Source organism: Esox lucius, chromosome 17 (genome assembly GCF_011004845.1).
Source record: "Esox lucius isolate fEsoLuc1 chromosome 17, fEsoLuc1.pri, whole genome shotgun sequence".
Classification (NCBI taxonomy): domain Eukaryota; kingdom Metazoa; phylum Chordata; class Actinopteri; order Esociformes; family Esocidae; genus Esox; species Esox lucius.
The window spans coordinates 8,071,387-8,095,714 of NC_047585.1; the positions used below are offsets into that span (position 1 = coordinate 8,071,387).

Consider the following 24,328-nt stretch of genomic DNA (forward strand, 5'->3'; position numbering starts at 1 on the left):
ATCCACTTCTAAATCCAATAATTAATTAAACTCCAGTATCAGATACACCTAATATTTTAACTTTAATCAATAGCTATATATTGATTATATTGCTTTTAATAGGAGGAGTAAATAATTCATGAGAAGTTCTAAAGCATTACTCTAAGGCAAGTATTGTCTCTTTGGTAGACACATTTAGCAATCTATTGCATATTATATTCTCATATTATGTTTAAATGTTAGCTTTTTTTTTTTTTTTATCAGCTTCCCAAACCTATTAAGTGCAATGCAGTTTATTAAATTAGCTTTTATAATGTTAAATGCACTAATAGTAAAAACATAGAGTTGCATAGAGGTTAATGAGCAAAGCAAAAAGCCATGCAAAGGGATAGTTTGTCCCAAAATCATATTTCGATGACAGTCCCCTTCCTTCCAGTTGGTCCTTAAGGCATGGAGTCATTTTTTAAAAACAATCCATTATTCAGCTCTGTCTCAGTCAGTTATTAGCATTGTTAGCATTGAACAAATCTCAGGAACAGAAATCGTACATACCTTTATCACAAAGCTGCATTGCAAGTGGAATACTACTCTAAAAACCTCAAAGAACATGATGTCCCTCGAAATAACGATTTCATTTTTCGCAGTATAATTCTCATTTCAAATAAACAGATGCTTCCTGTGTTTCCGGGTCGGTTTTGTTCACAGTTGTATCAATCCATGAGCTAGTGTATACACAGTAAACAAACATTCGTATTCTATAGCTAGAAAGTCAGTTACACTTTGATATTCACCTCAGTCACCTCGGCGATGGTGAACACGTAAATCCCAACCCAGGCCCAGAATATCCTGAGGCGATGTATACTTTGTGTATTATAACACAGCAATCAGAAGTATTACATAGAATCTGTCTTGTCAACACGGGTTGATCTGGGTAACTTGATGGAATTGCATTCACCCTTAGTCCTCTTCTAAACGAACGGGGGTCACGATCCTCTGTATTAAAATGTTTCTTGCAGAAATTGCATGTCTCATTAGCGAAGTTAATCCATTGATTCTCACAAAATACGACTCGAGAGAGGCTGAGTTATTGTTCCAATTGCAGAGCGGGTTGAATTTAACTCAAGATCTGAAATTTCTGAAAAATATGAATTTTGGACAAACTATCCCTTTAAGTAGCAGAATACTCAGAGATACAGTGATAATTACAAAACATCTAGAAATGTAATTGTCAAGACATTCGTGCATTTACATACAATATCCCTGCGTACCTTCAACATTCTAAAGTAGAGTAATACTTAAAAAGAACAAAAGAAATACAAAAAAGGTGAGAGGAAATCTTCTTTCAATTAAGTAATATACATTCTAATAAAACAGATTTAGGTTAGAAAATGTATAAAGGCACTTATAGACTGGAAGCCACCACTTCAAACTTAGTCTTACTTCGGTGCTTTGCCAGACTTCCAATTGCTGATCCACAAGCTGGCCACAAATGAAAACAATTTAAACATTGAAAGCTCTTTGCATTTGTAAACATTATGAAATTAGTTTTATTATTATTTAAAAGATATCCCATTAGTTAAACTGTTTTGTTATCAGTCAACAAATGTCATGCTTTGAAGCTGCATTTCATGGATGGCAGCTCCTTTCACCCTATTTTGGATTATAACCCTTCTTGAACTTTGGGTTACGCTTGGTCAAGAAGTCAAAGGAATGAAAGAATAGCTAGGGCAGCAATGAATTCTAAATATATACGTTTGTAGTAAATAGAAAATATGGTAATCATTGTAATATTTGGTAAAAAAAACAAAAAACAGACGTGGATACAGTGTGATGTAATTCCAGGATTTGATTATCATATCTGATAGTAGGCTGATTCATATTCCTGTGGTCTGACCCTTGTGTAGTTAGGAATGCTGTGCATTGGAGTTACGGTATGCTTGCTCCATTACACCTTGAGGGCAGGAACATTGACTGGATCCAGTTTCAGCATCCTGAAGTAGGACACAAGTTGATTGGGCACTTCAGCCAAGACACTCTGGGCAAGTGCTTCCCTAGGGGCCTGCCAAAAACAGAAGGACAGTCTGAAGGAAGGCGCACCAAGGGCAGGGCATCAAAGCAAGAGCTAAAAACAAGCTCAATAGAGATGTATTAAGAGTTTATACAACATCAAAGTTATATAAACTGGTGTAAACATGATGCTCATCTGACCTAAATGGTGTGATAATGGTACTGACAACACACTACATAATAATATAACAGCAAAAATTGAAAAGAAACATACATTGGTGAACTGTCTGAGGGGTACAAACTGCACAATGTCCCTGGCGACAGGTTCGCCGGTCAGTGACTTGAGTACTCCGTCATCTCCATCAAGCAACTCCATGGCCTTGAAGTCGGCTTCACCCACCCCGATGATAATGATTGACATGGGCAGCCGTGAAGCCTTGACAATTGCATCCCGAGTCTCGTCCAGGTCTGTGATCTCACCATCGGTGATGATAAGCAGGACAAAGTATTGCTGAGCAATATGAAAAAAGCACAAAAAGTTGTTGAATTTCATTCAGTTTACAAAACATTATTTATACATGGCAATACCCCCCGCTTTCCACCTTTAAATTGGTGTTTTTCTGTGTCAAAATCAAAATTGTATTCGGCAAAAGTTCTGAATACAACAGGTGTTGACTTTACTGTGAAATGCATAAGCCCCTATCCCGACAATGCAAACTATAAGAAAGCAAGAAAGATGTAATAAAAATACAAGTATTTACTCTAAGGTGGCTAAATACAGAAACAGAATACATTTAACCAGATACACAATAAGTAATAACAAGGTTGTATACAGGGAATACCTGTACCAGGTTGATGTAGTCGAGGTAGCTACTGGATTTACATATGGGTAATGGTACAGTAATAAAGCAACAGGTTAGATAATATAATTGCAGCAGTGAATTTGTTTGTTTATGTATGAGAAGTAATAGTCAAACATTACTTCTCATACAATTGGACTACTCTGGACTACTAATTGGACTAATCTTTTTAGATTATTTCTTCATTTTTACTATTTTCCACATTGTAGAATAATATAAGACTACCAAAACTATGAAATAACCCATATGAAAATGTGTGGTAACCCATAAGTGTTAAACAAAAAAATTCTTCAAGTTTGGCACACTCTTGGACTTCACAAGGTAGTCACCTAGAATGCTTTTCCAACAGTCTTAAAGGAGTTCCCACAGATGCTTAAACAGCCCTCACACAGCCTGGGTCATTGTGTTTTGTGTCATTGTCCTGTTGTTGTCTTTCTTTGCATTCAACCATAAAGGCCTGATTCACGCAATCTATTCCAAACAGTGGATGTTGAGATTTGTCTGTTACTTGAACTCTGCAGCTTAAATAAATGTTTCACAATCTGGGGTGCAGTTAATTGCTGATTTCTAAGGCCGGTATCTCTAATGAACTTATCCAATGCATCATAGGTAACTTTGGGTCTTCCTTTCCTGTAGAGGTCCTCATGAGAGCCAGTTTCCATATAGCACTTGGTTTTTGTGACTATTTTGAATGTGGGAGTAATTTCTCTGAGCGTTATTTTCATCTGCCAGACAACTAGACCTGATAGGCCTACCAACGAAAAGCCGGCATTTGCCAGCTAATTTAAACCCTACAGTCAATAGAAAAAGGAGTTTGGGAAAAATACGATCACTTAAATTATGATTCTGGCCCTATGCACTGGCACTGAAATGAACCAATTTCAATGCAAGGTCTCCTGGGACAGGCCTGAAAAAAGATGCGCCGTTCTCGTAGCCTGTTCACTTGGCGAAAATGTTGTGTTTTTCCGCAAACTCCTCTCAGCTATTCAATGCCTTATTTATGTCACCTATGCATGTGCCTAAACTAGAAATAGTGATTGGCAACACAGGGATGTGCCAAGGATCTAAAACAGCACTCACTGTCTTTACAGTCTGATTCTACCTGCTGCTCTGGGTTTGATAGCTACATCTGACTGTTAGTCCCGCCCCCTCATTCGCTTAAGGACAAGGAAATACATAAAATACGCAAATAAATACTGAAATAAATATATACAGAAATAAGATTATGGAAACAAATAAAAATGAAATAAATGATTAAGGAATTAAATATGGAAATAATATTGATTAATGCATTTATTATATTTTTGTGTATAAATATATTTATTGATACATTCATTTATTATTTTATTTTGAATTTTGGCAGTTTTGGTCTTTCATAGCTGTTATGCTCTGTTGGGATAGGGAATCCTTCACTATTAAAGGTAGAATTGTGCCCTATTAAAAGATTGTACCATGGATCATGATATGGACAAGGGGGTGGGGGGGGGGGTTGACTGTTCCATGGACTTTGGGGGACTGTTCAATCATGATATTACATTTTGTCAGATTTTCTGCTGAACACCGTTAACACTGATAGCAGCCTGTTGAAGTCAATATGTTTCTTGACCCTTATAATCTGAGGTGGGGGAGGGATTGATGACAGTCATACATTGAGTTGAGTTGTGTCAGAGTGGGTGTATCAATTGTCTTGTTTACATTCATTTTCATTTGAGGAATAATCGGACCTCGTTGGTCAGATACTTCTTTTAGTTGTCTTGTTTTAATCATTTGTAACATAAGTGTTTTCTTTTCATTATGAATTGAATTGCACTTTTCATTAGTAATTGAATGTTTTATCAAACATGTAATGTTTTTTCTTACATGTATGATGGGGGGAAGTGTAGAACTGTATGAATGTATGCTTGTTATGTTTAGATAACAAAATAACATCAGTTTATCCGTACACAGGAAGTCACATTCAGTCAAAGCGCGACAGTAATTAGCCAATGGGCTGTGTTGTGTATTCTGTCTATAAAGTACAGGACAACCAGAAGATTCTTTGAGATTGAGTTGTTAACATCAAGTCTGTAATATCATGGACAACAGACAATCATGCTGCAATAAATAATTGAATTACTATCTCCCTTGACGACCGGGCACGCAATCATTATTTCACCACTATACAAATGGCTTATTTCTAACAAAATGCTAAATTAACTTTTAACAAGGCATAACATTCCAGGTGACTACCCCATGAAGCCATTTGAGTAGAAATATTCAGGGTCCAGTTGGCTAAGTCTTAATGCACTCTTACCACTTTCCTTGTCCTTAATAATAAAAGATGCAAAGGGAACAGTGTTCGGCTTGGGCAGCTGCAGTAATTGATTATGTTTAGGGCTCTTATTTCACACTGCCTGGTATGCAGGTCCTGAACGGCAGGGTACTCCATGGTACATCAATGATCATGCTGCATTCATATAACTGATGTTCTATTCCATGGTAAAATCTTTGCCTCTTTGCCCCAAAACTAGAATACACTTTGAATGAGTTTGAGAAATCCAAATTTCATTTTCCTTTGCAAAGAGAACAAGTGGGGTAAAGACAAACCAGACAACCCAATAATATATTTTATTCATCCAGCAATACATATTTTTGTTGCGCATTAAAAGCTAGAAAAAAATATATTTTGACTGGAAGCATATTCACGCTGCCAGTCCCATAGGGAATGAAGGGAAAATGCATTGACAAATAGTCGGAGTACAAAAATTTACAAGATAGTCAGAAAACATTATTGGCATTTGCTAAAGTTCTATTTGCACTTTATAAATGTTCAATGTGACCTGCAATATTTTAAAAGGTGGAAAGTGGGTAAGTAAGGTTAACTTCATGTCTACCTCAAAATATATTTTAAATGGACTGGAAAATGTTTTGGATGAGACAAATAGTTGTGCAATATTAACGTCACCAAGGGAATTTGTAATTTTGGAGGTGCCTGTGCATCAACCATAGAGAACCAGATCACACAATTGTGTTGGATAGAAGGTTCATTGTTGTTTACCTCTAAGCAAGTATAGAAAGGATTTAGCGCATCTGAGGGGTCTGAATCACTGGAGGAGACACAGTTTTTATTTACCTTTGTTATCCCTGACACTTTGAGCCCTGCCACATCGTATAAGCTTTGGAGCCAGTGTAGTAGGATACAGTTGTAATTCCATATTGTATTTCCTCCACATTCGATGAAAAGGTACAACCGGAGATACACAAAAGGGAGCTGTAATATTGGGTTGATTTCCAAGACACAGTAGAGTGTTGTAGTGCTTTTTCTGGTCTTACAGCCCTTGCATTTCAGATTTGTGAAAGTGCTACATCTTGCTAATCTGAAAAATCCTGAAGGAAAATTCCAGAGCCTCTGTTTAAGAAAACCTGAAACATAACTACTCTTCTGGACTCATCTGGCTTGTTTACATTATAAGACACAGAATAAAATGCTAGATAGACTTCTTAGTTTGCATAATCATTTCCATAGCGTTTGAATTTACACTGGCATGTTGGAGATGTATCATGCAGGGAAGAGAAAGGAGACAGGGAAGAAAAGTGCTGCAATGTGACCTAAACTCACAGATGCATTGTTCTGTTGCGTTGACACTGATGCGATGCCAGCCACATGGTTGATGATGGGAGAGAAGTTGGTGGGACCATAGAGCTTCACCTGAGGTAAGGCCGTGCGGTAGGCCTCCACAATCCCCTGAATCCCTGAAACACATCAGCAAGCAGGGCCCCATTAGTTTAAGCTTCTTTGTGTACTGTAGGTCTTTTTTAAATTTAAAAACCAGAGAGTATTATGGGTAAACTGTGACTGACTGATTTACAAATAATGATGAATCATGGTGATGAAGGGGGTTTTGAGATCAATCAACAGCAATTTTGTTATTTTTGAACATTGGACAATGTGTTTGAGAAGGCTCCTCTCAAATTTCTTAGCTGGCAAAGATCCAGATTTTGATGTTTATCTGCAACAACTGCACATAGCTGTACAGTACAGGTCTACAGAGGACACCATCTCCACTGCATTACACTCTGCCCTGACCCACCTGGACAAAACCAACACCTATGTGAGAATGTTGTTCAAAGACTTTAGCTAAGCATTCAACACAGTCATCCCCTCTAGGCTGGTCAACAAACTCCATGACCTTGGGATCAGTCTCTCTTTCTGAAACTGGACTCTGGACTTCCTAAACAACAGAACCCAGTCTGTCAGATTACACAACTTCAGATCCTCCACCATGATACTGAACACTGGTGTTCCAAAAGGCTGCATGCTGAGCCCCCTCCTGTACTCCCTCCTCACCTACAACTGCGTTCCTGTACACAGTTCCAACATCATCGCCAAGTTCACAGACGACACCACGGTGGTAGTGACAATGACGAGTCAGCTTACAGGGAGGAGGACAAGGGCCTGGCAGCATGGTGCACTGACAACAACCTGGCCCTCAATGCACAGAAACCCAACGAGCTCATTGTGGATTACAGGAAGTCTAATGGCTATAGTCACACCCCAGTTCTCATCGATGGTACTGAGGTGGAGCGTGTGCCCAGACTCAAATTCCTGGGTGTCCACATCTGAGGACCTCTCCTGGACCCTCAACACCTCAACCCATTTCAAAAAGGCACAGCAGAGCCTGTACTTTTTGAGGAGGCTGAAGAAGGCCTGTCTGTCTCACAAGATCCTTGTGAAATTTTCCTGCGGCACAACCTAGTGCATTCTGATTAACTGCACCAGTCAGGTTTGGTGGATTCTTTGTGGCCAACCGGAAGGCCCTGCAATGCGTGGTGAAAATCGCCATTGTAGACCTCCAGTGCAAGCGGTGTGCATGGCATCATCAGGATCCCTTCACATCCATGCCACAAACTGTTTGCCCTCCAACCATCAGGCAAGCAGTAGAGGTTTTTGTTCATGCACCAACAGAAAAGGTTTCTTTCCAGCTATTTCAACCCTGCTAAACTCTGTGGCCGAACACTAACCATAACCACCCGCCCACCACTTAGTACTGCCTCTCAGGGACCTTGTTGCACTACTCTCCTTGTACTACTGGACTCTGACACTGCCTTGCAAAGTCTGATAAGGAAGTTCAGTTGTTACATGTACATGGTCTACCTTGGGAACCTCATTGCTGCTATCCCTGCATTTCAGATGCACATGCTACCTTGCACATTGAATTTGCCTTCTTTGCACATTTAGAATAGCCATTTCTACTTGCATTTACCTGCACATTTATACATCACACCTATAACACACATTATTCTTAATAGTTTCACTTGGAAATGTTCTGCACTGTTCTCGTCGTACTTCTGGTTAGATGCCAACTGCATTTTGTTGTACTATACTTCTACTTGTTCAATGCCAATAAAGTTCAATTGAATCTAATCTAACATAGTATGGCACCTTCCGTGACATAATAATAATGAACCTGTGACCTAATGATACAGTGAAAACCTAAAGATGCATTCTTTGCTAATCTGCAAAAATAAATGTTGTAGTAGCGTAGTTCCAAAAACAAATACTTAAACAAATACATAAACAAAATACTTTCAAACAGCATTGTTAAACCTAGTTGCAAGTAGGATATAATATTTTTATTCTGTATATTTGTACTCTTCACTGGCATTTAGGTTAAATTGCAGTTGATCACAATCTTAAATTGCAGTTGATCATTTCTCTGCCATCTACTATTCAAACAACTGTCCAATTTCTTGAAATTGGACACACAACAACACACAACAACATTTAAGGAGGTATTCATACTTCTTCCTGAGGCCAGCAGCTTGCTAGCTCAGATACACTAGATCAGTGGCTCCCAACCTTTTTCAGTTGCTGTACCCCCAAAAAGATTTTGCACTGCTTGGAGTACCCCTGAAGTACCCCCACATGTTAATTTCACTAGTAAGCCTATGTGTCATGAGTGTTTAAGTACCCCTTGTGGAAAGGCCAAATAACCCCCGGGGGTCCTAGTACCCCTGGTTGGGAACCACTGCACTAGATGGCCAAAAGAATGTGAAAACCTGACCATCACACCGACACTACAGCTCAAAAGTTTGGGGTCACTTAAAAATGTCCTTGTTTTCTGCCAGTTTTATTGCTTTATTATTCAGCACAACAGTGTTCTGTGACGCTAACATAATTGCAAAGAAAAATGTCATGATCAATTAGCCTTTTCAAATGATATACTTGGATTATTAAACACAACATGCCATTGAAACACAGTTGCTGATAATGGGCCTCTGTACGCCTATGTAGACATTCCTTTGAAAATCAGCCCTTTCCATCTACAATAATGTCTACATGTTTGTATTTCTGATCAATTTTATGTTATTTTAATGGACAAAAAAAATGCTTTCCTTTCGAAAACAAGGACATTTCTAAGAGACCCCAAATGTTTTAATGGTAGTTTAGCTTGCTGGATATCCAAATCCAAAACCATTAGCATTAATATGGAGTTGGCCCCTCCTTTACAGCTACAATAACCGCCACTCATCTGGGAAGGCTTTCCACAAGATTGTTGGAGTGTCTCTGGGAATTGTGTGCCCATTCAGCCAAAAGAGCAATTTGTGTGGTCAGGCACTGATGTTGGATGAGAAAGCCTGGCTCACCATTCCAATTCATCACAAAAGTGTTCAATTGGGTTGAGGTCAGGGCTATGTGCAGGCTACTCGAAATCCTCCACAAAAACCTTGTCTAACCATGTCGTTATGGACCCCGCTTTGTGCACAGAGTCACAGACATGCTGGAACAGGAAACTGTTGCCACAACGTTGGAAGCACCCAATTGTCTAAAATGTCTTTGTATCCTGTAGCATTAAGATGACCCTTCACTGAAACTAAGGGGCCTAGCCCGAACCCCAAACAGCCCCAGACCATTATTCCTCCTCCACCAAACTTTACAGTAGGCACAATGCATTCCATTAGATAGCGTTCTCCTGGCATCCGCCACACTCAGATTCGTTCAACAGACAGCCAGATAGTGAAGCGTGATTCATCACTCCAGAGAACATGGTTCCACTGTTAGAGTCCAGTGGCAGCGTGCATTACACCACTCCAGCCAACACTTGGCTTTGCGCATGTTGATGTGAGCGCCTGATGCACAGTTCTTGTGCTGTCGTTGCTTCCAGAGGCAGTCTGGAACTGCTAGTTTGGAAGCGATTTTTAGATAGTACTTGCTTCAGCACTCAGCTCCGAGACGCTTTCACATCACAAGTACAGCAATTACAGTTGACCGGGGCAGACCTAGTAGGGCAGACATTTCACAAACTAACTTGTGGCAAAGGTGGCATCCTATGACAGAGCCACTTTTAAAGTCAATGAGCTCTTCAGTACGACCCACTGTACTGCCAGTGTTTGTCTATGGAGATCTTATGACTATGTGCTGGATTTTATGCACCAGTGAGCAATGGGTGTGACTGAAGTCAATAATTAGTAAGGGACTCCACATATACTATATGGCCAAAAGTATGTTATTTACAAATGAAGTAGCTGGAAAGTAGAGGATATACTTCTCAGTCATAAGTCACTGGGAATATTTTTGACTACACGCCACCATTTGGAGCCACGCCTTGCGGTATTATTATTTGCTCTGATTAAAAACATTAATTAGCAAAGCCCGTCCCACAAGGCCAACTTCAAATGGAAGGTGTTCCAGGCTCATTGACACTATGTGCAATAGCCTGGGAATTAAGTTACAAAATCAGTAATGTCCTTATGGTGACATCACTGAGAATTTTGTTCCTGTTCTGCAGCTCAGTGAAGTTACCCATCAAACCAATCACTGCCCTTCGTTATGAGACTTACCTGACTGAGGAAACATACTGATGTTATGTATGGAGAACAGAGGAAGGGACAGTAATTAAAAAAAACAGTAACTAAATCTCCATCATTGTCACATTTCTTAAACAACCTGACCTAATTAAAGCATGCTCGAACAAATTGGAAGAATACAAAATAAATAATTGCATTTTGGACTTGTTTTTTTAAGTAATTTGTAAAAATGTCTAAAGATACAGATTCATTTTTGCCATTTTGCAAAATAGCATACTTCAATCCATTGTAATCATCACAATGCAAAATTTACCGCTTTCTCAATCCACAACAGATGTATAAAAAAAATACAGAATATATATTTATTTTGCCTAAACATTTCACTGAAGGAAAATATTTACCTGTACAGTAAGGGTTACTTGGATTGAAGTTCAATGCAAATTCATGCGATACCTGCAGGATAAATAACAGATTTTACTAACTATATACTAAACCTATTTTTCAGATTTTTCACTGATCTAACCTTGAAGTGTGGGGGCACTTGAGCTCCAAATCCAAAGGCAGGGAAGAGTTTGTCACTGAGAAAGCAGATAAAACCACATGAGATCTCAGTTGAATATCAAATGAAAGAGGAAAACTTAAAAAATATGGACAGATGATATCCACACCACAATACTGAGTTACATTAAAAAGCTTAATCTGCTTTGTTAATCCATTTAGGTCTCCACCTCCACGGAATTAACAACTTCCTAACTACCCTTACGGCCAGATATTTTCATGACCTAAACTTGCTGTACTTTGAATCTCTTTCCCTAGCATACACTACCAAGAAAGGGTGAGGAATCAGAACATGGCCATCTCTACCTCTTGGGCCTTCTATTGAGCAGAATGCATTGCTTACGTGTCATAGTCCTGGACAACCTGGCCCACTGACCAGATAGCCAAAAGGTACTGGTTCAGTCCGTCCGGACTCATATAATGCAGAGACTGTGGGGAGCGAGGGTCACCGTTTGAGCCAGTGAAGTCAATGCCCACCTTAAAGATGCATGATATCCATTAGATAGATACCGAAAATAAACAGTAATTTATTCTAAAGGAATATAACATGTAAATGTAAAAATGTTAGTGTTAAACATTTTTTTTTAAAGAATGTATGAAATGGTGAGCTACAAGAAAATGAGATGCTGGTTTTAGTTTGTTCCCATGAATAACTTTTAGTAAAATAATTTAGACATGAAAATAGAAGCAAATTGAACCCTTTTATTTCCTTACCGTAAAGTTTATCTGGCAACCTCCCATTACATAGTCCAGGAATGTGTACTGTGTCTGTATCTAAGAGAAAAAAACCATTTGCTTTTAAATAATCAATGTTTAAAAACTCAAGGTAAAACCTAAAGGCTAATTATTGATTACATTTAAAAGTTATGACCTACCTGGCAGCCCTTGAAAATAATTACTCCAGAGTTTTTGTAACCCTTCTTCTTCTTCTGCTTCTCTGGATGAATACAGTTGAACTCCACCTTATTAAATGTAAACAGAGTCACAGTGGGCAATGAACACCTTCCCAAATTTTTTTACATACGGTACCATGACTAAACGCTTGTGTTGGAAACACTGCGTTAAGTTACTCTTATACTAGTTAATATACTGTGTAAAGATAGGTAGTAGGCTAGCTTGTTTAGTTCGTTCTCTTTTCATGAAATCAAATTGCATTTCAACAGAGCAACAAGTAACTATTACATTACAAAATAATGTTAATAATGAACAAGTTAATGGTTTTCAGGTTTCATGGTCTTCAGAGTGATTGCTCAGAGGAGGGAGTTGAACATTTGTGAAAATACTAATTAACTCAAATAATTGTTCTTTTTTCAATTAAGAACCAACAAAGTAAAATTAAACAATATTTTTTTTTCCTCCCAGAGCAATTGTATTCACATACCAGAAACCATCTTTACAGACTCATAAGGAAAAAGCACTTTACTGTATGAACAAATCATGATTTTATCTTTCAAAAGATTAGCACATTTGAACATTTAGAAAGTGCAGCACGCAACGATGCAAGTAATTAAATGCTGGGTTGTAATATGTGACTAATGTAAATGGCTACTGTCTAGGTCTTTGATTAAGATAATTAAATACAGCAATAACTTTAAATTCATGACAGGGTGCCTTGGGAGCACCATTAATGCAAAGTGGGACACATGCAAGACAGAATATTCAAAGTAAGGCAAGCCAAAAGTTAAAAAGCAAAAAAAGAAAAGAAGCAAAGAAAAGAAGAAAAAGCAAGACGTTCTCACCGGGGAAACATGGCCAGCTTTCAGCAGCTCAGAGACATTAGTTTGGAAAACGCCGATAAGGTCATGCGTGCCATCGCTATCATAATCAGAGCAGTGGACCTGGGAAAGAACAGGGGTATGGGAGGGAAGGAGTTTAAGAGACAGGAAAAAGGACATAATCCCTTACTGACTCACCGCACGCTGTTGAGCATCCAAAATCTGGGCAGTAGTGCAAGTAAACTCGCCTATCATATCTGAACTAGTGTCTTCGTCTTTATCATAACAAGAAACCTGCCAGTAACACAGACATATAGGTAAGCCCTGAGGCTGCAGTAGGACCAAATTTACATAACAAAAAGGGGTGTACATTATTCCAAAACCAAACATGCATACAAAATGCCATAGACAAGTATTCAGACCATCTCAACATTTTGTTGGGTTATATACTGAGAGACAGGTAGGTCTAAAGGACGCCTAAATGCGAAGTGCTATGTTTAGTGAAAAACAAGGTACTGCTTCACCTGGCTAATACCATTCCAACAGTGACGCATGGTGGTGAGAGTATAATGCTAATAAAGAAATCCGGAAATATTTGGACACTGACAATTTTCATAATTATGGCTCTGTACGCCACCACAATTTATTTGAAAAGAAACTACTGAGATGCAATTGAAGTGCAGACTTTCAGCCTTAATTCAAGGGTTAAACAAAAATATTGTAAGAACTGTTTAGGAATTGCAACAATATTCATACACATACACTTGCAGTGGGTCATTGTCCATCTGTAAAGTGAAGCGCCATCCAATAAACTTTGCTGCATTTGGCTGAATCTGAGCAGACAATATATCCCTATACATTTCAGAATACACCGGACTGCTTCTGTCACATCATCAATAAACACTAGTGACCCAGTGCCATTGGAAGCCATGCATGCCCATTCCATCACACTGCCTCCACTGTGTTTTACAGATGATGTGGTATGCTTTGGATCATGAGCCGTTCCAAGCCTTCACCATACTTTTTTCTTCCCATTATTCTGGTACAGGTTGATCTTAGTTTCATCTGTCCAAAGGATGCTGTTCAAGAACTGGCCTGGCGTTTTTAGATGTTTTCTGGCAAAGGCTAATTTGGGCTTTCTATTCTTGAGGCTTATTGTGAACACTCTGTATATGCTTTTATGTCTTCTCTTTATGGTAGATTTGGATAATGGTATGCCTACCTCCTGGAGAGGGTTTTTCACTTGGATAGATGTTTTGAAGGGAGTTCTCTATTACCATGGACAAGGATCCTACGATCTTCCACCACTGTTCCGTGGATGTCCATGCCATTTTGTGTTGCAGAGCACACCAGTATGTTATTTTTTCTCAGAATGTACCAATTTGTTGATTTCGCCACTCCTAATGTTCCTGCTACCTTTCTGATGGAATTTATTTTGCAGTCTAAGGATGGCCTGTTTTACTTGCATTGAGAGCTCCTTTAACCGCATGTTGTAGGTTCACAGCAACAGCTTCAAAATGCAAATGCCATACCTGGATTCAACTCCAGACCTTTCACCTGCTTAATGGATGAAGAAATAATGAAGGAATACCCCACACCTCTCCTTGAAACAGCTTTTGAGTCAATTGTTTAATTGTCTCAAAATAAAGCTGAGAGACTGCCCATGATCATTATTTAACTGTAACTTGACCAAAATAACTTGTCAGTGTCTAATTACTTCCAGAACCTATTTTGAGGAAAACATTTCACCAATAACATGTAAAAATCTATCACTCAACAGATTCTATAGCACGTGGTCTCTACATTCTGGTACCTGTCCATAGATATGTGGTCTTTCAGCTATTCTTACCTTGATTGGTTTACTCATATCAGAGTTGCAGAATGTTTGCAGAGCCACTGTGAATTTCTTCCACGAAGGACTCAGATTATTTTTGACAACCTAAAAAGAAAAGAATATATATATTTAAAAAATTTAAATTAAAATAAAAAGAGTAAATACATTTTTTGCATGTGAATTTCACACAAAATTATCCAATAAATGACTCAGTGATTTTATTGAAAACACTTTGATGACAGAAGACAGAGGAGGAATATGACAGTTTGGTCTGAAACATGCACACCAGTAGCCCGCTGGAGGTCATTCTGTAGGGCTCTGGCAGTGCTCCTCCTCTTCCCTCTCTCACAAAGGAGCAGATACTGGCCCTGCTGCTGGGTTGATGCCCTTCTATAGACCTGTCCAGATCTCCTCATGTAACAGCCCATCTCCTGGTATCTCCTTAATGCTCTTGAGACTATACTGGGAGACACAACAAACCTTCTTGCGATGGCACATATGAATGTGCCTTCCTGGAGGAGCTGGACTACCTGGGCAACCTGAATGGGCTGCAGGTACTGCCTCATGCTACCAGTAGTGACAAGAGCACTAGCAAAATGCAAAACCAGAGAAGAATCGGTCACAAAGGATGAGGAGAGAGCAATTGTCAATGGCCACCACCTGTAAAACCATTCCCTTTTTGGGGGTTGTCTTACTGTCTCTCCAGTGCACCTGTTGTCACTTTCATATGCACCAAAACAGGTGACATTGATCCACAATCACTTATGCTTCCTAACTGGATAGATTGATATCCCTGAAGTTGAATTGACTTAGGGTTATACTGTGATAATTGTTCCCTTAATTGTTTTGAGCAGTGCAGAATTTGGTCTTTGGAAGTATGATTGAACTGTTTGCAAATGGTTATATATCACAATACATAGACTCTTGAGAATCATGAAAATCGCAATACATATAATTGTATTGTGATAGTATCGTATAGTATAAGTATCGTGATAGTATTGTATCAAGAGTTCTGTCAAATTCCATGTACGCCTATGCAGATATTCCATTGAAATTCAGCCCATTCCAGCTACAATAGTCATTTACAACATCAATTTGATTTTATTTTAATGGACAAAAGATTTGCTATTCTTTCGAAAACAAGGACATTTCTAAGTGCCCCTTTTGAACGGTGGTGTACTTCCAGCAGAACAATGTGCCAGGTCACAAAGTGTGCATTTCAAGTTGGTTCTACAAACATGACAGTGAATTCAACTTATCCAACTGCCTGCACAGTCCCCAGATCTCAATCCAATAGAGCACCTTTCAGAGGAGGCGGAACAGAAGGTTCGCAGCATGAATGTGTGGCCAAAATATTAACAGGGGCAGCATGATGCTGTCAAGTCAGCATGGACTAAAATCCCTAATGAATGTTTCCAGCACATTGTAGAATCTATGTCATGAAGAATTCAGGCTGTTCTGGTGGCAAAGTTTGGTCATTCCCAAAGCTACATAGGTGTAACTAATAAAGTGGGCACTAAAATCAATCTGTTAACATTCAGTGTCAAACATTTCAAATGCTAAAAACCAGAAAAGGGGCAAATACTTTCTAAATGCCTACTCCGGAAAACATACTAGGTTGCAGCTACTATATGTTTCTTTAGAAACACAATCATTCTACCTCTGTTCTGTGTACGAGCTGCCACTTGCCATCATCTCCTTGCTTAAAGAACTCTAGAAATGGATCAGATTTCCCAAACAAGTCCTGCAAGAGAAAAAGCCATGAGCACTAGGAAATAATGGGGAGGAAAGAATTCAAAACACAATGTATGCGACTCCTTTTTGTATTTGAAAAGACTGAGCACTAAAGTGTCTCTTTATTGTACCTTCTTATCGAGGCCTTTTGCCTCTACCTCCAGCATTATGGCCCTGTTATCTTTTATCTCATCAGCACTAATCTGTAAAACACACAGACAAATTAATATGATCAGGACAAAGCATTTGCCTCATGATTTTTGCAAACACTTACAATTACATAGCCAGCAGGTACTTACAGTAATAGTGCCTTTGCCTGCAGGCTTACTCTGCTTCAGTTGGAGAGGTCTGGTAATCTTCTTGCTGGACACAATCTGAAAGGCAAATGTCTGTCTGTTGGAAGCATACCATATGTAGAATATCTCACACCAGACGTAGAAAATATCATATACAGAAAAAAACATTAGATTATGTTAAACTTAACAGAAAGCAGCCCAAGGTATCATCAAGAGTAACTAATCCACACATCTTTAAATCCTTACCTGTCCCAGTGTGATCTCCAACCCTCCCAGGTAGTCATCATCCTTCAGATCGACTGATTTGTTGTCTATGTCATAGACACACAGCTTTAACTTCTGCACCTTTTCAAAGTAGTAGTCCAGGAGCAGTTTCTTGGAGAACTCAGGGTCCTGGCTGTTCTTAACATTCTCTGTACGGTCCAACTACAGAGACAGAGACAGGTTTAAAAAAGACCTTTAGAGCGCAAATGTTGCAACCTATTAATGATGCATGTACAACACAAACACACACTATAAAAAATTTTAAGTATCTAAAATGTATGCTTTATAAAGGGTACATAACTGTGTAGCACAACTGTTAATCACCAATGTCAAATATGACAAATTCTTCAAAAAATTGAATAAAGGTTTTGTAAACAAAATTAAATGAAAGGTCTGGTACACTTTCGGCTCTAACCAACACAGGTCATCAATTTCCAGGATTTTTCTAGGCGGGATCGAAAAGTACTGTATACTTGTTTATTGATTATTGAATTTTCCATCATGCAACAAATTCCATTGACATCCATTATATGGACATCCATTTTCTTCTTTTTGTCCCGTTTGGCATAGAGCCTATTGCAATACATTTTGTTACATTTCTTTAAAAAAACTATGAGTCAGTCAGAAACTGATCACATTTGTAGAAAGCCACGACAAGTATTCAAAACATGCTACAGCAACACATGCTGTCCTGACAGTTACACAAATTTCCATCAGATTTAGCCTTTATTTGCTAGATACTTCGGCAATAGGATCTGCTAGTCAGCAGAGCCTGATTATACATGTAAATGGTTTCTGCTAACCTTAAAAAAAAAAAAAGACTTCGGTATATAACTTTTTTATCATAGCTGATTTACTACTGATGTGCAGTGTAGCTAGGACAACTCTGATCTGGTTAAAAGGGTATTCAAACATTATGCCATGTTTGGCACTGAACAATGATTCACTGCTGTTGCTGTTTTTGACAGTTGCAACATGTGATTGAGTTACATCAAAGTGTTATTCATATCTGTGGCAGGAAATTGGGTTAGAATTGTCAAGTTTACCAGACCGTTAGGATTCACAAACAAAATATTGTCAGAGATCTTTAGGAAGCATTGCAACGCAAGGATAGTGGGTTTAATTCTATGGACCACCCACAAGCGCAACAGGAAGCTTAGTGGTTACAGCAATAGCAAAATGATAGAAAATGTATGGTTGACCCTGGTCTTTAATATTCATTTGTTTTAGCTGCAAAATGATGATTAATTTGGATTTACATCATTAAGGATTTGTTTCTGTTATGAATGACCAAAGGTCTCTGATGTAACGGTGAGTACAGAAACATAAGGATGTATTTATAGGCATTAGGACTAGATTATGTTTAGACATGAATATTAGGCTACTGAAGTTATAGTTAGGTTAAGGCTTATATCAGGAAAAGGAAAAGTGAGATCAATGTGTCCACATTTAGATAGCAACGTGTGTGTGTGTGAGTGCTAGAAACAAGTTTTGGAGTAGTCTACCTAGCCAAGAGACAGGTTTCCCTTCACCATGCTGAAGACTAGGCTTGATTACAACCAGTTACAATGTTGTGTAGCTGATCTTTCAATGGGGGATTGGGTGAGTGTTAAAGACTTGACTAAGTCTAGCGTCAATTTGTGTGTGTGGTTTTAAATACTGTTTCTGTACTGAGAAAAATGTAACTTGCTCCAGAAGAAGGGTGCTTTTAATTACCTTATCTTCAGGGCTATTATTAACATGTTTCTTTATTTCACATTTTAGTTATTTAGCAGGCACTTATCCAGAGCGACTGACAATAAATGCATTTCTCCCCATTATTTTAACTTAGAAGATGTTTTGAGGAATGTTTAGATCTTATATATTTTCTTTTTTATAGATTTAAGGTTAGCACACTTACCCTGAGCAACGAACACAGATCCCCCCTGGAAACAGAACCTAGAACCCTCACGTTGCAAGAATGCGCTTGAATGTCATTTCATTAGTTTGACTACTTTCCACATACCTCGACCCACTTGTCATCACCAATGCTTTGCAGCAGCACGCAGAGGGGGTCAGACTTGGATCCAACATCTTTGTCAAGAAGATTGTTGCATGAGATGGAGAGCTCTACCTTCGACACACATTGAGTAGCCATCTGAAAAATACAAGGTAACTTGTCAGTTGGATTAACTCTCATGGCAAGAAAAAGGAAATTAACAAAGACAGACATACAGATCCTTACAACCCTTAAAACTGTAGGTCTTTCCTTTAGAGACATTGCAGTGAATCCAGTTTCTTACATAATTAAAACGCACTTGGATACTGGAGGAAACTGACAGGAAGAGATCTAGCAGACCCAAAGCCACAACAGAAGACAGGTTTCTGAGAGTCAACAGCTTGCGTGATAGACGGCTCACGTGATAGACAGCTTTACACTGGTTCAGGTAAACAGGTCTCAGTTTTAATTGTGAAGAGAAGACTTTGTGCGTGAGGTTTCACTGGCAGTAAGAAAGCCACTGATAAGATGGCAAAATAAGACTACTGAAGAAATCTTTAGATCATCACAAAGGGTTTTTGTACGTCGTTGATCTGGTTTGGCATGAACTGGGCAGAAGGGTGAAAACAAAGCAACCTACAGGTACAACACGTGGGAACCTCGGCAGCAGCATTGGGAAGAACTTTCCTGAAAAACATTTGATTCCAATGTAGACAGAATGCCACGAGTGCGTTCGGCGGTTAAGTTCGCAAAAGGTGGATACTTCGATGATTCAAAATTGTAGATTACATTTTGTTAAACAAAACAATTCCATTATAAATGTTTTGTCTGTCAAATTGTCTATTTGTTCTATGCTTTAATTTCATAGTACATTAAGACATTAAACTGTGTGAATTTCAATAAAAAACGGAAAAAGAATTTCTGAAACTTTTGATACGTAGTGTATAGTCTACAGAAAATGAAACTGCAGACTAACCCAAAACCACTGTATAAAAAATTATAGAGCTTAACACAAAACAAATCCCAGAGGAAAACTAGCTTGAGTCTAGTTTGCATCATACACAGAGAGGTATCCACCATTCAGCAGGACAAGAACCAACGACAAGGACAAATGTACACCGTAAGTCAATAAGCAAGAATCCAGTTCAGAATCCTAGAGTGACCAAGTTAAGGTATATTCACTTTATTTTGCTTTAAAAATGAAAATTGCTGTCTACCAACTGTCTCAAACAGTGCACCCCTAAGTTTCACATGCTATTCAAGAAGTAATAAAAATTAACATGTGTATATGTAATTAATAATTTTTAGATATGGGGGTTACAGTGAGAATTTCATTCTGCAAGTCCCACAGAATGCATGGTGAAATCGCTGCAGTAGAAGCTCCATCAAAACACAAATAAAAACTGTAAAACATTAAAACTTCATATGGGGCTAAAAGTGTTAATAAGTTGACATAGCAACTGAAAAAGTGTTTTCTTTTGAAATGAGACACATACATTTTTTTAAATGAAAAAATTGAAAAAGGATTTCAAATCAAGCAGGGTAGAAATTATACAATAAAGAATTTCAGGCACCTTTTATTATATTTGTTCAGAGAAATGTGTTTCTACTAGGGTTTTTTAAATGACAAACTGAATAAACTTTGATACAGTATACAAGATAAGTATTTTTGCTACGTTCTGACTGAAAGGTTTTCTATATTGTACAGCACATCTGTGTTTTGAAAATGCAGAAATTTGAATTCTAGATACCAGCACTCCTTATGTTTTAGGTATACATATTGAAGCTGCAATGGCTATTCCTAGCCTAAACATAAAATTTACAAATTTGGCAAATATGGCAATAGTTTCTTTCCATAAAAGCATCTAAGGCCTCAACTGCCACTTCGTATATCTTCTACCTTCTCTCATGTCTCATGTCTCTTCCACCCTCCTCTCCAAACATCGCACCTAAATGGATTATCAAGGAGAGGGCAAGAACCATTACATTGAGAACTAAATTGAGAAAAGGCCTCAAATAGAGAAGTGAGGAAATGGCTTTTGAAGGAAAGTTGGGAAGACAAGCAAGCTTTCATAAAAAAGTCAATAGAAAAGAGCTATACATCACAACTGATGTGTGTAGTCAAATTGGTTCTCTCTCTACGAGTTCGGCGCTAAGCAACTATTAAAGGACTCCCTGTTCTTAGAACCCAATGTATTGGCCCTGAGCCAAGCACACAGGCAGGTAAAAGCAATATTTGGAGAAAAATCATTAGCTTTCATAAACATTCAATAGAGATGGTACAATTGTTTTTTTGGTCTCACTTGCTTTGCTGTCATACTGAAATATGCAGGTTGGGATTCAATCTGAGTTCCTTGAAAAGGGCTAAAACAGCTTTGTTTGCATGTCAGCTGAATATTTTTATTTTTTTGTAATTCATCTACTTTTACACTACTGTTCCTAAGTTTGGGGTCACTTAGAAATTCCCTTGTTTTTCGTAATAATTTTCTTTTTGTCCATTAAAATAACAGTGTAGACAATTTTTATGTTTTATATGACTATTGTAGCTGGAAACGGCAGATCTTTAATGGAATATCTACACAGGTGTACAGAGGCCAATTATTAGCAACCGTCAGACCTGTGTTCCAAAAATTACTTTATTCTGAAATTTGTCAGTCTATTTTGTTGAGAAACGGAGGCTATTCCAGGCGGGAAATTGCCAACAAACTGAAGATCTTGTACAATGCTGTATACTACTCCTTTCACAGAAGTGTAAACTGGCTCTAACCAGAATAGAAAGAGGAGTGGGCGGCCGCTGTGCATAACTGACCAAGAGGAGAAATACATGAATGTCCACTTTGAGAAAGACACCGTGCATGTCCTCCACTGGAAGCATCTTTAAATAGTACCCAGTCTCAGCATCAACAGTGAAGAGGCGACTAAGGAATGCTGGCCTTATAGGCAGAGTGGCAAAGAAAAAAACATCTCAGATTAGCCAATAAAATGAAATGATTATGATGAGCAAAAGAACACAGACACTGGACAGATGTGATGGTCTGTGGGTGCTTTGCTGGTGGTAAAGTGGGAGATTCAGATCACCAGATTTCAACCCTATTGAGCTGTTGTGGGAACAGCTTAACTGTATGGTATGTAAGTGCCCATCAAGCCAATTTAACTTGTGGGAGGTTCTTCAGGAAGCATGGGGTGAAATCTCTTTAGATTACCTCAACTGACAATTGGCAACTAAAATGCCAATTGTCTACAAGGCTGTAATTGGAGGATTATTTGACAAAAGCAAAGTTTGAAGGGAACAGTTATTAAATAATTATTTTAATCTTGACAATTACTATATTTCCTATTCATTTAGCTGTATTTCCCAAACTCATTTCAAGTATGTTTTCTTGGAAAACACAAAAATCTAACTGACTCCAAACTTCAAGGGTAGTGTATATGTCCAAATAATTAAAACAATCTTATAAAGCCTCAAAACATGGTTCCAACTTTATTTTGATGAACTGGATGGTCACTCTGCATACATAGCTCTATCTGCATTTCTGAGTGTTTACTTTTCTCCATCCTAAATCAGGAGAAATCTTCTAAGATCGAATACATAGGATACTTCCAAATCATGAATGGAAACATTTATTTTGAAGAAATTTAAAACACAACAGGAAGTTGTTAATTTTTAATGGGAACCCCTTCCTGGGATTTATTATAATCAACTAAGAACGTTAGTACCACAGTGCATGCCTCTATCCACTTCGTCACGTTCCCCCCAACAAACAAGGGTCCGTAATAACAATAAATCCAACTCGGATCAGTTCACTGAGAGAAAAAAAAAAGGACAGGTAGTCTACTTCCTATTTCCTAGCTTAAGTGAAAAACTACAATAATTGATTATGGAATCAATAAAACCTACCAGATGCGTATCTGGCAGTAATGACCAGAGTTGTTTAAAGCTTTGTATATAAAGTTAACACAACCACCACTTGAAGAAACTGATAAGAACCCAAAATAAAGAAAAATCCAATAATTAAGAATCACCACATTTGGCTGCTCATACTGAAATCAAGCCGAGGATGATTTAAAATAATCAATATGCGACAGATATTACCTTGTCGGGTTGTACACAGTTGTATCTTGTCTCTTCTATGAAACAGATGCACTTGCAATTACACTCTAAACCGTGAAGTATCACGAAAAGAATGTCGACTAGAGCAAAGATTCCTTAAGTCTGCTATGACAAAAAGGTGTGGCAGATTGTCAAGAGAGCACGATAACTCAACAATTGGACGAGCAGCCAGCATAAAAACGTCCCCATTGGACAAGAGACAACGTCACTCACGCTGTGTCCACAGTGCAGGAAGTGACTACACGTTTGTTATGCAGGCTGCACGGACTCAATGTTTTTTTCCTCTAGATACAAATGTAGCCATATTAATCGGCTACATCAGATGTGTTGATGTAAAATGTTAAACACCACAGTGCAGATGCACGCATTGATTGAATTCTTGTTTGAATGGAATTAATATTGTAGTAATGTACGTCGGCTACATCGAAGGTTTTAGTGTACAATGTTAAAATATGAACTCTATTTAAACAGCCATTAACTACAAGAGCTCTTGATACATTTTGGACAACTATATTCAATATAACATGTTATATTTATTTATGCGAGTGTCAGATCACTAATGCCCTGGGAAGTTGAACATTACTGTGGATACCAAGGCCCTATAAGACTTTAAAAAGATTCAGTGAGGCGCATATAGAGTCAATAGTTGCCAACAACACAATCACCACACAGAAAGCCGATTGGGTAAAACCATAGCAAACAATTCTACACATTTGCTTTATTTTTACTTTATAATTTAAATCCATTTTACTCAAATTCATTTTAAAATCGGTGCACACAATTTCGGCACAATTACTCAACTAATTCTTACAACACTGAGGATAATAAGGTCCTGATTTACCATTTACCAGAGGAAGGGTTGTCCTGAATAACATTATTTGATTGGTTGACTAAATGGAGGGTGGTGCTTAAAGCACAACATCTAACTACACAATTATAAAACAGTTAAGGTAAGGGTTACACTTAAGTTTTGTTAAGGATTGAGGATAGGGAGGAGCAGTAACCGTGATCAAATGTCCTCTCTGAGCATTCAGTTTGTTTGAAATGCATGCTACGCCCTCTCCATTGAGTGAGTCAATCACATATATTTCTGCTCTCAGAGCCGATCTGCCTCCAATACGTTTGAGTAACTAAAACTCCCACTTTTACAACAACCCTAATGGAAGGTATTTCTATTTCATACCACAAATGGAGTGACACAAAA

The 24,328-nt window shown here is 38.2% G+C and overlaps 1 protein-coding gene across 2 annotated transcripts in view; it reads right to left on the minus strand.

Annotated features, from left to right (window-relative positions):
• Positions 1-210: 210 nt before the first annotated feature.
• The window catches only part of cpne1 (copine I), a 29,536-nt gene continuing 5,418 nt past the window's right edge, over positions 211-24,328 (minus strand). Inside the window, exons 1-16 of one of the 2 annotated variants that reach the window (XM_010882107.5) lie at positions 23,107-23,252; positions 19,041-19,172; positions 17,018-17,197; positions 16,775-16,849; positions 16,607-16,678; positions 16,402-16,485; positions 14,757-14,846; positions 12,932-13,030; positions 12,068-12,154; positions 11,907-11,966; positions 11,536-11,669; positions 11,158-11,212; positions 11,036-11,087; positions 6,445-6,578; positions 2,261-2,497; positions 211-2,038 (exon numbers count right to left, since the gene is read on the minus strand). In XM_010882107.5, coding sequence (XP_010880409.1) covers positions 1,925-2,038; positions 2,261-2,497; positions 6,445-6,578; positions 11,036-11,087; positions 11,158-11,212; positions 11,536-11,669; positions 11,907-11,966; positions 12,068-12,154; positions 12,932-13,030; positions 14,757-14,846; positions 16,402-16,485; positions 16,607-16,678; positions 16,775-16,849; positions 17,018-17,197; positions 19,041-19,172 — 1,605 coding nt within the window. In that variant the 5' untranslated portion in view covers positions 23,107-23,252 and the 3' untranslated portion in view covers positions 211-1,924. Of the gene's footprint in view, positions 2,039-2,260; positions 2,498-6,444; positions 6,579-11,035; positions 11,088-11,157; positions 11,213-11,535; positions 11,670-11,906; positions 11,967-12,067; positions 12,155-12,931; positions 13,031-14,756; positions 14,847-16,401; positions 16,486-16,606; positions 16,679-16,774; positions 16,850-17,017; positions 17,198-19,040; positions 19,173-23,106; positions 23,253-24,328 lie in introns of those variants that run through there. The other variant, XM_020055544.2, reaches the window with a different exon arrangement.